The sequence below is a fragment of the Psammomys obesus genome, unplaced genomic scaffold (genome assembly GCF_907164565.1).
Source record: "Psammomys obesus unplaced genomic scaffold, mPsaObe1.curated_primary_1811, whole genome shotgun sequence".
NCBI lineage: Eukaryota > Metazoa > Chordata > Mammalia > Rodentia > Muridae > Psammomys > Psammomys obesus.
In genome coordinates, this window is record NW_026592890.1 from 7,287,807 (window position 1) to 7,305,706 (window position 17,900).

Sequence of the window (17,900 nt, forward strand, 5' to 3'; positions counted from 1 at the left end):
TGTGTGTGTGTGTGTGTGTGTGTGTGTGTGTGTGTGTGTGTGTGTGTAGGTATGTGGACATAACTGCAAGTACACCTTGGAGGCCAGAGGTAATAGGTTCCCTGAGCTGAAGGATCAGACCCTTGTGAGCTGGCTGGAAACCAAACTTAGAACTCTGCAAGAGCTGTACAAGCGCTTAACCACCAAGCCATCTCTCCAGCTCCTAATTATGTCATTTTCATTCACAGATAATATCGTGCTTTGATTAACTATTTCCATTGTATTCTGGCTGCTTTTGAATTGCTGGAAGTTAGAAATACCTTCTACTCAGAAACCCTTCTGTCAGTTCATTTTGCAACCTGACTGTTCTCCCTATGACTATTATGTCTCCTAACAAATAGACACTAAATGTGCTAGAGCAGCAGGTCAGTGGTGAAGAGCTTGTTCCATTCTTGCAGAAGACGCAAATTCAGTTCCTAGCATCCTTGGGCCTTACACCTGCCTGTTATCCAGCTCCAGATCCTTCAGAACCCTCTGGTCTCTTTGGGCATGCACTCGGGTGATGCGCGAAAACTCATACAGGCTCACACACATAACATTTTTCAGAAGCAAGTATAGGAGTTAGCTTTTTATGCCATCCCCTTAGGTAACATTTGTCTGTCTAGAAGGAAAAAATAGAATCATAGGAATTAAGACACAGAATGGATAGGTTTGAGAGAGAAAGGGAAATGGGTAAGTTATAAAGGAATAGATTGCTAAGAGAAGGCAGGTGGGATTGTTTGCTAATGCCAAGAGGTTTCAGGCCCTGACCTGGGAAGAGCAGGTAATGGGGAGAAGGGCTTGATGGATAATAAAGAGGGAGGAAGTTCTAGCCAGGCCGTTCTGAAACTTAGGGAGATCCTGAGAGGACAAGTGACAGCCAGGTCTAAATCTCCTCTTCCTTCCTGTTTGTAGGCCCCTCATTTGGCTCACCTGAGAACAGGAGTCAGGATGGGTGAGGTGCCCCTAGCTGACAGCATACTCTGTGACGGTCTCACAGATGCATTTCACAACTATCATATGGGTATCACAGGTAAGGCTGATGTGAAACACTAGCTTCAAAAAGGTTGACACAAACATGTGACAGGGAGTCCGACTGCAGAGTCTCTGGGTCTGCAGGCCATCTGGCTGCCATACTGTTGCATATCTGTTTTGGACAAGAAGCTGAGGCATACAGTAGCACCCAGAGATCCTGGACTGTGTGTGGTGTTGGGTGCTTCATGGGGCTTTCCTAAATGGCTTGTGGTCTCCTTTTGACCTGATGCAGAAAGCTTGTCATAATTGTGTCATTGATCAGAATAGGACTTTGGCGACTGGACCTTGTACACAGGCAAAGTGAGGTCATGCCTTCCACATGTGTGTGACTTACTCATTTTATCCTTAAAGTTCTCTATCGTGCCAGATTGAAAAAGTTATCCGGGAAAGGAGTTTGAGCCAGAACAGCTGGGTTGAACCAGCCAGCTGTGAGCTCAAAAAGAACAAGAAAGGGAGAGCTTATTAAGCAGTATGTCTGAGAGGCTGAAAACATTGTAGGCCTAGGTTAGCAGACAGAGCCAGTAAGCCTCCGAGACAACAACTGAAACAGAATAAAAGTGACTTTTACAGGCTTACTATTGAGTCTTATTGCAACAAAAGGTAAAGTTTGAAAAGAAACAGAAATCTGCTGTAGTTCTCTCCCTCTGCCATGTTCATCCTAGGGGACAAACTCAAGTCATCATGCTTGCCAGTAGCCATCTTTATCCTGTGAGTCATCCACAGAAGGAAAAGGCTGGGACTTCTTTCACTCAGAAGGTTTATAAGGGAGATGGGGAGTAAATTAGACAGAAGCATCAATGGTGACTCTGGATACAGATTTCTAGAAGTTTACAGACATAGAAAGGGAAACAGGCCTAAGTGAGTCACTTGAGCCACCACAACCCAGCTCATGAATATGCTGTTTTTGCCTTTTCTTCTCAGCTGAAAATGTAGCCAAAAAATGGCAAGTGAGTAGAGAGGCCCAGGACAAGGTTGCAGTTCTGTCCCAGAACAGAGCAGAGCATGCGCAGAAAGCTGGCTACTTTGACAAGGAGATTGTGCCAGTGCTGGTGTCTTCCAGAAAAGGTGAGTATGGAGACCACAGTTCATCCTCTGCCTGTCTGCATGAGTGACACCGCAAGGACGGTATGTCGGGCTGTTCGTAAATGTTGGTCTTTACGGGTAGTAAAGGTGTAGGTAGAAGGGTAGGTGGTGATGTGTTGTGTTTTGAGACATGATCTTGCTATGTAGCCGGGATGGCCTCCAAGTGGCAGGTGATCATCCTGCTTCTACCTGCTGAGTGTTGGATTACAGGTGTGTACCACCACACCTGGCTATAAAATACTGTCTGCACGGGCACACAGGAAGCTGTCATCTTCAGATTGTCCAGAGCTGCAGTGTGCATCCTGGGGGTTTCGTGAGAAGTGAGTATCAGTGTATGGTTCTCAGAAAACACAACTCTGCTGTGTGGTCCAAATAAAGCCTTTCCAGTAGCTCCCATGTGATTTGCAGAGGACACATCTTGTTAGCTTACTAACCATGATCTGCAGTGGAATCTGCAGACAAATTCCCTTGTCAGTAACTGACATTCAAGTCCAGCTCATAGAAGGTGGATGGCTCCACTTGTGACCCACTCAGGGTCATCCAGCTAAATGCAATGACCAAACCCACCCCCATACAATACAAACTACTGCTCTCCTTGGAAAAGACTGTGGATTTGAAACACAGGGAGACAGTGTCACAGGTTCTCCAGGGGTTGCATGCGGTCAGTTAGGAATTTCCTTCTGGATAGAAGTGGGTAAATGTTAATAGACTTTTCTATCAAGTGTGAATCCCCTTGTTCCTGAGAAGTCCCCGGTGCCAGCATTCTGCCTTCTCTGTACTCATCCCAAGTAACTGGACTTACTCTTTGCAGGTGTTACTGAAGTGAAGATTGATGAGTTTCCTCGTCATGGGAGTAACATTGAAGCCATGGGCAAGCTAAAACCTTACTTTCTTACGGATGGAACGGGGACAGTCACCCCAGCTAATGCATCAGGTTTGATTTCTGAAGGGCATCGGGGGGAAGCACCAAGTCTTTTGAGGTCTAGCAAGTAAATATTCCTTTACACAAAATGATTCCTAAAGCTGGGAATTGTTGCTAGTCCTGTATACTTAGTTGTTAATGTATACTTAATGAAATCATTTGCTTTCTTGACATCTAGACTAAACATACAAGTAAAAAGAATAAAATTAACACTCTGAGGTTGTCTAGACGATGGTGGTGAACACCTTTAATCCTAGTACTCTGCGAGTTTCAAGCCAACATAGTCTACAGATCCAGGATAGCTAGTACTACACAAAGAAACACTGTCTCGGAAAACAAAACCTCTGAAGTTGCCAGGCATGGTGAGGCACTCCTTTATCCCAGCATTGTACCAGAGCTCTATGAGGTTGAGGCCAGCCTGGGCTACATAGGGAGTTCCATGCCAGCCAAGACTAAAGAGACCTTGTCTAGAAAGAGAGAAGAGGGGGAATCTTGTAATATTGTATGGTCAATATCATATTCTAGGCTTGATCTTGACAATTTCTAAGTACATTATCTAGTCTGATGAATCACAGCAAACGGTTTTGCTAAGATGTCAGCAGCTTAATACTCTCGGGAGGAAAAGGTGGCCCTGGGTCTGTGCCTGAAGTCAAGGAGCACTGTAGAAACCGGGTCACTTGTTTACAGGATTGAATGATGGTGCCGCTGCCGTGGTTCTCATGCAGAAGTCGAAAGCTGAGAGTCGAATGCTGAGACCTTTAGCACAAATAGTCTCCTGGTCACAAGCTGGTGTGGAGCCTTCCGTTATGGGAGTAGGACCGATTCCAGCCATAAAGCAAGCTGTGAGTCTTACTGTGTAGCCTTTAAGTTGTTTGTTTTGTGTGACAGAGTAGCCCATGCTGCCTTCAAACTCAGGATGACCTTGAACAACCTTGAACTCCGGGGCTTTCAGCCTCTTCCTCCCAGCTCCTGAGACCACGGGTTTGTACCTGCACAGCTGTTTGCCTCATCCTTGCAGACCTGGTCCTTGGCTTTGTTGATGCGCTGAGGACAGCTGACCATGGCTCTGCAGGAAGCACTCTTTAACCTCTCCATTCCCTTTCCCACTCTGAAGTGTAAGGACACCTTGCTTTTGTTACTTTCCCCAGGCTTGCCATTTGCCTTTTGTATTATTGTCTTTGCAAGCCTTAAGTGAAGTTATTTCTCTCCCTGACATTTGAGTCATATATTTGTGTATGTACTTGTGTCTTTGGGTTTATGTGAAGGCAGAGGACACATTGGCTATTGTTCCATCTTAAACACAAAAAAACCCACAGATATGAGGACTGGAGAGATGGCTCAGTGGTGAAGAGCATTGGCTGCTCTTCCAAAGGACCTGGGTTTGATTCCCAGCACCCAGATAGCAACTCACAACCATTGGTAACTCTGGTTCCAGTGGATCTCAGGCCCTCTTCTAAAATCCACAGGCACCAGGACGCATATATACAGGCAAAACACTCATCCACAAAATAAAATGTAAAAAAAAAACATTTATTCTTTAGTGAGTGAGTGTGTGTGTGTGTGTGTGTGTGTGTGTGTGTGTGTGTGTGCGCGCGTTTGCCTGGGAGCTTGGTTTTTTTCTCCTGACTAGGCTATAATTATCAGTCCTAAGGCCATTTTGTGCTTGGTAAGTGGCACACCCGGTTTTCCCTTTGTGTAACATTGTTTGATCAGCTTATTGCTGACTTTGTCCCATTTCTCCACTTAAAACTGAATATAACATAAGATAGATAACATAGTAAGCTTGCTTAGTATAAGACATAGCCTGGGCTGGAGAGATGGCTCAGTGGTTAGGAATACTGGCTCCTTTTCCAGAGATCCTGAGTTCAATTCCCAGCAACCACATGGTGGCTCACAATCCATCCATAACATGATCTGAAGCCCTTTTCTGGCATCCAGGCATATATATAGATAGATAGAGTGCCCATAAATGTCAAATAAATAAATAAATCTTAAAAAAAAAAAAAAAAAAAAAGACATAGCTTGTGCAAGACATCCTGGCCACAACTTTCCTATCTTTAGTTTATTACCTCCTTGCCATCCGCTTTAGGACCCTGTAACTGAAGAACATTGTGCTGGTCCAGGGTGTGTGTGTGTGTAAGCAAGCTCGGTGCACATGAAGAAGTCAGAGGACAACTTGGAGCAGTTCTTGCCATCTACTGTGGACGTGGACAACTCAGGAATAAGGCCTGACATCAAGTGTTTTTATTCGTTGAGGCAACCCACTGTACCCTTCCCCTGCAGTTTTTGATACAGTCTCTCACACTAGTCTGAAATTTTCCCAGGTAGCCTAGGCTGGGTGGCTGGCCAGCCACAGAGCTCTGCATCTCAGCTGTCCCATCAGTGTGGTCATAGCCGCACCGGCAAGCCTCATGCTTTTATTTTTACATTGTGTTCTGGGCTTGACCTCAGGACTCTTGTACTTTGCCTACTAAGCTGTTTCTCCAGCCCCAGGTCAGGTTGTTTTTTGTTTTTTTTTTTTTTTTTCTTCTAAATGCATGGGTGTTTGTGTCTGTATATTTCTGCAAACCGTTTGTGTGCCATGGGGGTGTTGGATCCCCTAGCCTGGAGGTACGGTATTGGGAGCCACCATGTGAGCGTGGGAGTCAAACATGGGTCCCCTGGAGGACAGCTGAAGCTGAGCCACCTCTCCAGCCCAGAGTCCAGCGTGCTGTGTCACCTGCACGTAAGGCAGGGCAGTTCCTGCTTCCTACCTTAACGGATATTTAGAGCGCATCCTTTTGGTTTTGAGGCTGGGCCTTGCTCTATAGCCTTAAATGTAGACAGCTGTCCTGCCTGAGCTTCAAAGTGCTGCAATTACTGGTGTGTGTTGCCACACCTACCTAGAGAACATCATCTATCTTTTGAGTGGAGCCAGCGTCACTAAGGGAGAAGTTTATCACAGGGCTCACACAGGAACAGTCCAGGCTGCGGTGGTTCCAGGCGGGGTAGCACCATGCTGGCTGATGGTAGCCCCTCCAGCCCTGGTTTATAGGCACAGAAACCATGGCACACCTGGCTTCATAGTGGCGGTTTCCTACAAGGTGTATCTTTGAGGGTTGTATTATGTATGTCTTGTCTTCATTTTTAGTGTTGTGTGTGTGTATATGTATATATATGTGTGTATGTATATGTTTTATATATATATATATTTTTTTTACATTAGTAGTAAAGAATTTGACTCGGTTCATCTTTCCTGTAGGTTGCAAAGGCAGGCTGGTCCCTGGATGATGTTGATGTGTTTGAAATCAATGAAGCCTTTGCAGCGGTGTCTATTGCAATAGCTAAAGAACTTGGATTAAACCCTGAGAAGGTAAACAACATGACGCTGTGCTGTTTGTCAACCAGCTTGCATAATCCATGTTTAAGGTGAAAAAAAACAACAAATGAGTTAATTTCCCAGGATTGGTCATCTTGGCAAGAGATGAACAAATACTAGTTAAGTTTCAGTTGACTTTTTTGTTGCTTTCACAGAAAAAAAAAAAAGAAAAAAAAAACCTGATTATGTTAGTTCACACCACAATGAATAGAACATTCTAGAAACAAGGAAGGACAGCAGGCATCACACGGGCATTATTTATTCCTAAGTTTTACACTGAAAGCCAAGTTTGAAAGGGTGGTTTGCTAGAGTAGCACTGATAGAAAGATAAAACCAGGGTTTCAGCCTGTGCCCACAGAGAACTGACTCCAAGATCCTCTTCCCTGCAGGTCAACATGGATGGAGGAGCCATTGCCTTGGGCCACCCTCTGGGAGCATCTGGCTGTAGGATTCTGGTGACCTTGTTGCACAGCCTAGAGAGAGTGGGTGGGACCCGCGGGGTCGCAGCCCTGTGCATTGGGGGTGGGATGGGGATAGCCATGTGTGTTCAGAGAGGATGATCTGCCCTGCAGACACCACCCTGGTTCGGGTCTTGTCAGATCAGTGAGACACTAAATAGAATGTGAACTCAGAGGACCAAAGGGAGGACAGGAAGCCAGGTGCACAGCTTGCTGTACTTTAATGTGAGATACCCAAGGCCTCGCACCTGACACTCTTATAAATAAAAGGGAAATCCAATCAGTCATCAAGGGCTCCAGGGTAGATGGCATTTTTTTCTTTCTTTCTGTTGTTTTGTTTTGTTTTGCTTTTGCTTTTTTTGGAACAGAGTTTCTCTGTGGAGCCTTGGCTGTCCTGGAACTCACTCTGCACACCAGGTTGACCTTGAACTCACAGAGATCCCCCTGCCTTTGCCTCCCTGAGTGCTGGGATTAAAGGCTATGCGGCACCACCACCTGTCTGTGAATGGCATTTTCATAACTTCCATGTTTCTCATCTTTGATTTTTGGGTCTAATTTTCTCCAATCATTGATTTTTATTTGTTTTTGAGTCAGGGTCTCACCATGTGGCCTGAAAATCGTTTTGTAGTCACATTGCCTTTGAGCTCCCAGAAATCCACCTGGCTGTGCCTCCTGAGTACTTGGACTAAAGGCATGCACTGTCATGCCTGGCCCCAAAATGATCCAGTCAAAGAATGGGGATTGTGGCTTCTGTTGCAGACTCTTTACTTAACTATGGTTGCTTCAAACACCCCTGCTTGCTTGCTGTCTTGTGGGTTCCCATTGATCAAGACCAATCCGGTAATGGTGGAAATCGGATTCAATGATCTCTTTCAAACTGATGTGGTGGGTATTCCAGCTATTTAGTGTAAAAGACTAGGAGTTCTAACAGGTGTACTTCTGGGTTGATCAACAGGCAGCTTTGATGTATTTCTTTCTGCTCTTGACTGAATGAGATGGTAACTGCTCCAAATTTCTGCTTTGACTTCCCCAAAATGATGAACTGTACCCTGGAATTGTGAACCAAATAAACTTTCCTCTCTTATGTTGCTTTTGTCAAGGAGTTTCATCATGACAGCAGAACTAATGCTAAAGCACAGGGATATATTAAGGACAGACAACTTGAACAGAAAAGCCATAGTTCGCAATATGTAACTGAGAGGTAGAAGCCAAGGATTCAAGGAGCAAAATACAGGTTTTTTTTTTGGGGGGGGGGGTAGGTTGGGCAGTCAGTTCATTTGTGAACATTTCTAACAAGGCTGTGTGTAACTCAGATGAACCTGCCAGGAGGTAGTCACATGTGCAATGGAAATCATAAGCAAACCATCATAGAGATACAGATTCCAAAAGTCAGTTATTGAAGCCATGTGTCACGCCTACACGATTGATCAGGGATGGGCCAAATGCAGCTGCAGTAACCTAAGAGAAGAGTGGAGCAAAAATGCCTACCCAGGTGATGCCATGGCAGCTGTAGTCAGTGCAGTGTGTCCAAGAGTACAGCCAGCATGGTGGGCACTAATGCGCAGAGCCAGTCGCCTCCCTGCAGGGCCAGGGCTACACCTCAGGAGCGTGCTCTGCCTGGACCTCAGGAACTTGCAATACAATCATACAAAGATCTAACAGAAACAAGCCAAGATTTTATGTATGTGAGTATGTGTGTTCCCGTGTTTATACATACCCATTTGGAGACCAGGGGAGAGCATTCTATCTCCTGGACCTGCCACCATGTAGATCCAGGACTGAACCCAGGTCCTCTGTAAGAGCAAGTTCTCAAGCACTGAGCCATCTCTGTGTTGGGTTGGGCTGCGTGTGGAGGAAAGGCTGCTCCTGAAACTAGAGGTTGCAGGTGGTTGTAACCTCTGCATGCTGGGAATTGAACTCCAATCCTAGAGGTTTAAGCAGAGAGGGGCCAGTCTGCTTGTAGGCAACTAGGTTAAACAGTCACCATGACTAAAGTGCTTCCCAGGGAGATGCTGCAGGGATGGGGGGGGGGCAGCCTGAGTGAGCCCACAACCGGGACTAAAGAGTGGCCACAGAGCAAGGGGAAAATGAAATGGAAAAAGCATGAAGCTGCAGAAGCAAACTAAAGTGGCTATCCTTTCAGCACACTGGGACTCCTACAGCCAGCCTGTGAGGGAAGTGGGGTTAGGAAGAACAGTCAGAGGAAGTCTGCAAAAGAAATGACACAAGGCATTATGGGAAATGAACTCAGGACCTCTGGAATTGCAGACAGTGCTCTTAATCTTAACTAATGAGCCATCTCTCCAGCCCCCAGTATTCTGTACCACTTGCCTGCCCGGTGCTGACAGAAGCCAGAAGAGGACATTGGGTTCCCTGGAACTGGAGTTACAGATGGTTGTGGTTGTGAGCTGCCATGTGGCTGCTGGGAATCAAACCCAAGAGTAGCCAGTACTCTTAACCATTGAGTCATCTCTTCAGCCTCTGAGTATTCCATTTTTGGAAAGCTTCTTATTTTAGAATTTAAAACCCCCAACATGTTTTATATCTATTAAATGCATAATAGATACAATTGAAATTATATATAATTGGCTGGAACCCACTTCTGTACGGAAATTTCATTTACTACACTTTACATATGTAGGCCGAAGGTTACAAAATGTTTATGATTTTGTACATGAAATAAATTGTGTGTGTCCCATGTAAAGGGGATAGGAGGCCTTTAACAATGAGCTAACCCCAACAATCAATAAATGGGACCTCATGAAACTGAAAAGCTTCTGTAAAGCAAAAGATACTGTCATCAAAACAAAACGACAGCCTACAGATTGGGAAAGAATCTTCACCAACCCTTTATTTGACAGAGGACTCATATCCAGTATATATAAAGAACTAAAGAAGCTGAAAAGCAACAAACCAAGTAATCCCATTAAAAAATGGGGAACAGAGCTAAACAGAGAATTCTCGAAAGAGGAACATCGAATGGCAGAGAAACACTTAAAGAAATGCTCAACCTCATTAGCCATTAGGGAAATGCAAATCAAAACGACCCTGAGATTTCACCTTACAACCATCAGAATGGCCAAGATGAAAAACTCAAGTGATAACACATGCTGGAGAGGTTGTGGAGAAAGGGGAACCCTCCTCCACTGCTGGTGGAAATGTAAACTGGTACAACCACTTTGGAAGTCAATCTGGCGCTTTCTCAGACAATTAGGAGTAGTGCTACCTCAAGACCCAGCTATACCACTCCTACGTATATACCCAAAATTTGCTCAAGTACACAACAAGGACATTTGTTCAACCATGTTTGTAGCAGCTTTATTTGTAATAGCCAGAACTTGGAAACAACTCAGATGTCCATCAACGGAGGAATGGATACAGAAATTGTGGTATTTTTACACAATGGAATACTACTCAACAATCAAAAAGGAGGAAATCATGAAATTTGCAGGCAAGTGGTGGGATCTAGAAAAGATCATTCTGAGTGAAGTATCCCAGAAGGAGAAAGACAAACACGGTATATACTCGCTTATATAGACCTACAAGATATGATAAACATAATGAAATCTACACACCTAAAGAAGATAATCAAGAAAGTGGACACAGGCGAAGGTGATTAATCCTCATTTAGAAAGACAAATGGGATGTGCATTGAACGTATGACAGGAGTCTACCACAAAAGGCATCTGAAAGACTCTACCTAGCAGTGTTTCAAAGCAGACACTAAGACTCATAACCAAACCCTCGGCAGAGTGCAGGGAATCATATGAAAAAAGGGGAGTTAGTATGATATGGAAAGGATAGAAGCTCTACAAGGACCAAATATATCCGGGCACAGGGTCTTTTCTGAGACTGACACTCAACCAAGGACCATCTATGGATATAACCTAGAACTTCTGCTCGGATGTGGCCCGTGGTAGCTCAGTAACCAAGTAGTTTTCCAAAGTAAGGGGAACACGGACTATTTCTAACAGGATCTCAAGGGCAGGCTGTTTGACCCCCCCGCCCCCAGGGGAGGAGCAGTCCTGTTAGGTCACAGAGGAGGACTCTACAGCCAGCCCTGAAGATACCTGATAAAACAGGGTCAAATGAAAGGGGAGGAGGTCCTCCCCTATCAGTGGACTTGGAAAGGGGCAGGGAGGAGACCAGGGAGGGAGTGTGGGGTTGGAGAGGGATTGAGGGAGCGGGATACAGCGGGGACACAGAGTTAACAAAATGTAACTAAAAAGAAAAATAAAATTAAAAAAAAAGAAAAAAATGAGCTAACCCTGTTATACAGCTACTTATTATTATTATTTATACACTACTCTGTCTGCATGCATGCATATACACTAGAAGAGGGCACCAGCTCTCATTATAGATAGTTGTGAGCCACCATGTGGTTTCTGGGAATTGAACTCAGGACCTTTGGAAGAGCAAACTGCTTTTAACCGCTGAGCCATCTCTCCAGCTACACCTGCAGTTTGACTTCAACCTGACATAGGAGGTCTACTGTGGCATCATTTCAGCATTCAGAAAGTATTGCTCAGCCTGGTGGTACGGGGCTGCAACCCCAGCACTGTAGAAGCCGAGAATTGAGTTTTGTGAGGTTGAGGCCAGCCTGACTACTAACAAGACCCTTTGTCAAAGAAGAAAAGAAAGGACAGAAGGCCAAGCACTGGTGTCACACGCTTTTAATCCCAGCACTAGGAAGGCAGAGGCAGGTGGATCTCTGTGAGTTCTAGGCCAGCCTGGTCTACAGAGTGAGCTCTAGGGCAGCCAGAGCTGTTACCCAGAGAAACGCTGTCTTGGAAAACAAAAGCAAAACAAAACAAAACAAAAAAAGGACAGAAAGAGGGAGAGAAAGTCTGGGCTGACATTGTAGAGAGCTTTCCCAGTATGCACAGAGCCGTTGAGTTTAATCCCTAGCACTGTAAGAAAAAGAAAAATTCATATTTTGGAACATTGTTGATTTTGAGAATATGAATGTTTACTTAACCTCTATTATGTTCTTTTTTATTTTTGTAGTTTGTCTTTGATATTTTTTTTTCTTGTTAAAATTTTTAAATCAGGGCTGAAGAGATGGCTTCCAGAGGTTAAGAACACTTGCTTAACGCTTCCTGAGGTCCTAAAGTTTAATTCCCAGCAACCACATGGTGGCTCATAACCATCTATAGTGAGATCTGGTGTGCAGGCAGGATGTTATATAAATAATAAATAAATCTTTAAAAATGTTTAATCACCTTTATTTGTTTCTTTATTCATTTCTTTTTGAAGGGCCCTGCAATGCATGTATGTTGAGGTTGAAGGACAACCCCTTCCCCCCACAATACAGGCCCTGGGCCATACTCAATGGCCAGTGCCTACCCCCCGTCAGCCATCTTTCCAGCATTTGATTTTGTTGAACCCCCTGTAGCACTGGGGACCCCAAACGTGACATGTGTCTAGGATGGTGACCTCATTCTCTCTCTTTTTTTTAAGATTTATTTATTATTTATACAACATTCTGCCTGCACACCAGATCTTACTATAGATGGTTATGAGCCACCATGTGGATGCTGGGAATTGAACTCAAGACCTTTGGAAGAACAGTGACTGTTCTTAACCTCTGAGCCATCACTCCAGCCCGACCTCACTCTCTTAAGCTCTGATCCTTCTGCCCCCACTGCCCAAGTCTTGGGATTTAGACATTCATCATCACACCTGGCACAGGGGCTTAAAGTCTTATTTGAACCACACCACCTTCTCTTGGCCTCCAAGGTCTGACTGTGATGCTATCAGCCTGCCTGTAGTCAATCACGCCCTCCTCTCTCCCTTCCCAGACCAGTGAGTCAAAGACTTTTTCATGTGTCAGAGGACATTTCGTCACTGATTTCTCTGTTACTTTTTTCCACATCTCGCTGGCTTCTATAGACTTTCCTACATAATCATGACAAACCATGAGTGTTCACTAAGGACCTGTTAAGTTTATGTCTCATGAGCACTGTGCCAAGGGCTTCCCTTTCATTGCCTCACTTAACCCTAGGCTATGTGGATCCTACTGTCTCCAGCTAATAAAGAAGGAATGAAACTCAGGTGTCATGTCACTTACCAAGGTCACAGTTTGAGGTGGAGCTAGAACATGAAGACAGAGCCATCAGACTTCTTAAGCCAAGACACTCACCTAATCATGCAAGAAGTATTTACTGAGTACCTAGTACGTGTCCAGCACTGTTTTGGAAGCTAGAGGTAAGCACTGTCTATGGCAGTCTCCAGCATGGAGTGCATATTGAAGCTGGTGTGTGTGTGTATGTGGTTGTGTGTGTGTGTGTCAGAGTCAGGCCAAGTTTGCAAACCAAAGTTGTCAATCTAAGAGTCTTCATCTGGTACTAGTTTTAAAGGCACAAAAATGCAGTTTTGTGAGTGTCAAGGAGAGTGCCTGAGGTCTGGCATCTTGTGGGAGGTTCAGAGTCTGCAGAAAGGCTCTGAGAGGCTGAAGGCTGGAGCCTCAGGTGGAAAGGAGACTCCAGGACATTGGAGATGCCAGCACTGTAGGATGGCCACCAATGAGAGCTGCAGATCTGGAATGAGCCAGAGGAAGCAGAAAACTGTGTATAGCAGGGCTCCTCAAGCCCTTTGCATCACAGAAGGCCATCTGACCCTGAACTACCAGGTTTTGCTTTATACTGCTGGATTTGAGTTTTGCGTAAGTGTGGTTTTATTTTATTATTATTTTTTTAATGCCCAAGTTCTTCCTTTTAGGAATAAGAATACTTAAAAAATTTTTCACACAGATTCTCTCTACATAGCCCTTGCTGTCTTGGAACTTGCTATATAGCCCAGGCTGGCCTTGAACTCACAGAAATCTGCCCCCTAAGTGTTAGGATTAAAGACATTTACCACTATACACAGCAAGAATATTTAAGTGTGTAATTTGCTTTTTATTTTTATCTTGTAGGAATCTGCTGTTAAGTGGCTTTGAACCTTAGACTTTAGTCTTCTAACACATTAGAATTTTTAATGACTTTGGACTTTTAAAGTTGCTCAGTATTTTATATTATGATATTAACACAAGACTTTAGGGACAAGGGGCAAAAAGTTCTAGCTTTAAAGTGAGGTATTCTGTGTCAAGTAAACAAGCAGTGGCTGTGCTGGTTAGTTTGGTTTGGAGGGGAGTTTGTTTTGGGGGTATTTGCTTATTGAGACAGGGTCTCAATGCATAGCCTTACAGTCCTGGAACTCACCATGGAGATCAGGCTAACCTATAGCTCACAGAGATCCAGCTGTCTCTGCCCATTTTTTTGATGTATAATTTTATTTTATTTTGTATTAATTACACTTTATTCGCTTTGTATCTCCCCCATAAGCCTCTCCCTCTTCCCCTCCTGGTCCCACCCTCCCTCTCCCTTCTTCACGCATGCCCCTCCCCAAGTCCACTGATAGGGGAGGTCCTCCTCTTCTTCCTTCTGATCTTAGTCTATTAGATCATACCAGGAGGATGTCTCTGCCCATTTTTATTTGTTTGTATAGTGTGTTGAGGCCATCTTGTATTTAGTATTCATCTTTGCTCATAAGGTGAAATTTAATTTAAAAAAATTTTTTTTTCAGTTTTTTGAGACAGGGTTACTCTGTGTAGCCTTGGCTGTCCTGGACTCACTTTGTAGACTAGGCTGGCCTTGAATTGAATTCACAGAGATCTGCCTGCCTCTGCCTCCAAGTTCAAAAAATTTTAACTTTGCTTCCCAGGGTTGGACACTAACAAACCCTGCCAGAAGGTCAAGTTAATCTACCCTAACAGACCGCACCAGAGGGTAAAGTTAATTTTAGATATGACTATGACTGAATGGTGTCACGATTCCTGATCTGTTATCCCCACACTTGGCTACACTCTGCACTCTGTGTTATCTCTGCACTTGGCTGTACTCTGGAAGACCCTAACCACCACCTCTCTTCCCTCACTTGGGACTAATAAGCTTAAAAGTTAGCGGATAATACTTTGTCCAGTTAGCCAAATGAACTTAAAATGGATTACTGCACCCCCTCTTGTCTTCTGCACTTGGTTTTCCAGTAAGAAGACTTCCCGCAGAACAGGTTGATGTCACAGTTAGGCTCTGGAGTCCTTTCTGTGGCCCTGACCATGATCAGTTTGGAACAAGCATTCAATAAGTCATCCATGTCTGAGACTGGTGTCTGGGTGGTTTGTATGGCTATTTTTTAAAATTTTTTTATTAATTACACTTTATTCATTTTGTATTACATTTATTCATTCATAAGTCCCTCCCTCCTCCCCTGTATGGCTATTTTTGAACTACAATGTGCGTGTGTATGTGAGGGTGCCTGTGAAGGCCAAAAAAGGGCTTTGAGACCTGGAATTACAGGCAGTTGCAAACTGCTTGACATGGGTGCAGGAATGCCAAAATTCAGGTCCCTTCATCTAGGGCTTATGATTTCCTGAGCCCTGAGCTTTTGACCAGGTTTACAGTGCCAACTCATGCCTCCTGGAGAAGAAACAATGCCCCACTTTTGTAGGGTATCTTTGTTCAAACTCCTTTTATTTTGCAACTAATTAATTAATTTTTGGTTTTTCAAGACAGGGTTTCTCCATGTAGCCCTGACTGTCCTGGAACTTGTTCTGTAGACCAGGCTGGCCTCAAACTCAAGCTCTGCCTGCTTCTGCCTTGGAAGTGCTGAAATTGAAGGCATGCTCCACCATAACGTAACAGCAATATACAGAAAAAGCCAACCAGCATTAGATATGCAAGAATAAAATAAAAGAGAAGACTTGAGTAATTCACCAGCACAGCTGAGTTGAAAGGTGCCATTCTCCGCTCCCTTGGCTGCCAGGTTCCACGTGTGGCCCAGGGAAGGAGAGCCTTGTTATCTGCAGCCTCCGTTCTGATGTGGAAAGATGGTTCTTTCCCTGGTGGTTCCCTCCAACTCCAGCCTTCTACTGTGGCCTTTCCTGGCCCTGCATATCCTGGGTATGTGAAGAACAGGACTTCCCTGGCCGCTGCCACTTTTAAGTATATAAGTGTTACATTTATTTCCAACTGAGGATAGTCCAATCCATTGTTTGTTTTTCAAGACAGGGTTTCTCTGTGTAGTTCTGCCTCCGTGAGTGCTGGGATTAACAGACATGTGCCACTGCTCCTGGTTTGAAAGTCCATTTATATATATAAAAAATCTCAGAACTGAAACGTTAATATAGTAACAAAGATTTTATTTGTTTATATTTTTGACTATGTGCATATGCATGTGAGTTGTACTTGAAAGAAAAGCCCACAGAGGCAAGGAGAGGGTGACAGATCCCATGGAGCTAGAGTTACAGGCTGTTTTACGCTGCTCTATGTGGGTACTGAAACCAAAACTCAGGTCCTCTGCAAGAACCATGACCACCGAGTCATCTCTACAGCTCCTACTCCACCCTTTTTTGTAAACAGTCTTACTATGTAGTGCAGGCTGGCCTAGAAGTTGCTGTATAGTACATGCTGGCCTTGACCTGACTATGCAGTACTTGCCAGTCTCAAACGTCCCATGTTGGTTTGGGGTTGGAGGTGGGCATCCTGACAAGGTTCCTCTGTGTAAGAGTTCTGGCTGTCCTGGAACTCAGCAGGCAGAGCAGGAGAGACAAGCACTTAAGGCTGGGCTAGCCTACATAGCAAGTCCTGGCAAGCTTTGGCTACATAGTAAGCAGGGATAGCAACCAACTAACCTTGTGGGTTCATTGCAGAAAACACTGTCTGCTTCAGGAAAAACAGCTTAGAGTTATTCTGCTCCAGCTGTCTGGCCCATAGGCTCATCTTCAAATAGCATTCCTCACCCAACCTCAGCAGGACATGTGTGTCCTCTGGGCGGTCAGGATGGTGAGCAGCGCCTCTCACTTACCTTGCTCATGTTCTCCATGCCTCCGGCAACCACAATGCTGGAGTCGCCTATGGCTATGGACTGGGCTGCAAGGCACACGGCTTTCAGGCCGGAGCCATAGATCATCTGGCAGCTCCATGCTGGAACTGAGTAGGGGATCCCTGCACCCACATCGGACATCTTGTGTCACAGGCAAGGGACATAGGACAGGACAGGTTTGACTTTGTACCTTATAGGTAACTGAGGGCCTCTTCTTGGTTTTGAGGTCCCATCTCAGGCTCTTAGAATGCTGCGGTGTGCTCCTACAGGTGTGCTGTCTCACCTAGCTAGAGAATGACCTGTCCTCTATGGTGTTACTGAGGGAGTCCAGTCTACTGGAGTAACTACCCTTCTGGGAACACCGAGTTCTCTCTTCAACCTTGTGTCACAGGCAGGAGTCACTACGGTACACCTAACTGTGCAGTAGCAGTTTCCTGAGTCCCATACATGTTTCTGCCGATCAGCAATGGTTTGAATTCATCTTTCCTATAGGTTGCAAAGGCAGGCTGGTCCCTGCAGGATGCTGATGTTTTGAGTTAATGAAGCCTACAAAGCTCTCTGTTGCAATAGCTGAAGAACTTGGATTAAACCCCAAGAAAGTCAACACCACCAAGCTGTGCTGTTGCCAATGAGTTTGCAGAATCCCTGTTTAAGGTTGTTTCCGCTAGGTGTTCAGATGACTTGGTGCTTTTCCCAGCAAACAACTTTTAGTTCACATGATAATGAACAAGGGAGGACAGCAGGCGTCACACGGGCATTATTTATTCCTAAGTTTTACACTGAAAGCCAAGTTTGAAAGGGTGGTTTGCTAGAGTAGCACTGATAGAAAGATAAAACCAGGGTTTCAGCCTGTGCCCACAGAGAACTGACTCCAAGATCCTCTTCCCTGCAGGTCAACATGGATGGAGGAGCCATTGCCTTGGGCCACCCTCTGGGAGCATCTGGCTGTAGGATTCTGGTGACCTTGTTGCACAGCCTGGAGAGAGTGGGTGGGACCCGCGGGGTCGCAGCCCTGTGCATTGGGGGTGGGATGGGGATAGCCATGTGTGTTCAGAGAGGATGATCTGCCCTGCAGACACCACCCTGGTTCGGGTCTTGTCAGATCAGTGAGACACTAAATAGAATGTGAACTCAGAGTACCAAAGGGAGGACAGGAAGCCAGGTG

The 17,900-nt window shown here is 44.9% G+C and overlaps 1 protein-coding gene across 1 annotated transcript in view; it reads left to right on the forward strand.

Annotated features, from left to right (window-relative positions):
* Positions 1 to 7,958, forward strand: part of Acat2 (acetyl-CoA acetyltransferase 2) — a 14,557-nt gene extending 6,599 nt beyond the window's left edge. Inside the window, exons 4-9 of the mRNA XM_055616101.1 lie at positions 934 to 1,051; positions 1,975 to 2,118; positions 2,948 to 3,070; positions 3,746 to 3,900; positions 6,300 to 6,410; positions 6,806 to 7,958. Of these exons, the coding sequence (XP_055472076.1) occupies positions 934 to 1,051; positions 1,975 to 2,118; positions 2,948 to 3,070; positions 3,746 to 3,900; positions 6,300 to 6,410; positions 6,806 to 6,976 (822 nt within the window). The 3' untranslated portion in view covers positions 6,977 to 7,958. The remainder of the gene's footprint in view (positions 1 to 933; positions 1,052 to 1,974; positions 2,119 to 2,947; positions 3,071 to 3,745; positions 3,901 to 6,299; positions 6,411 to 6,805) is intronic.
* Positions 7,959 to 17,900: the final 9,942 nt, after the last annotated feature.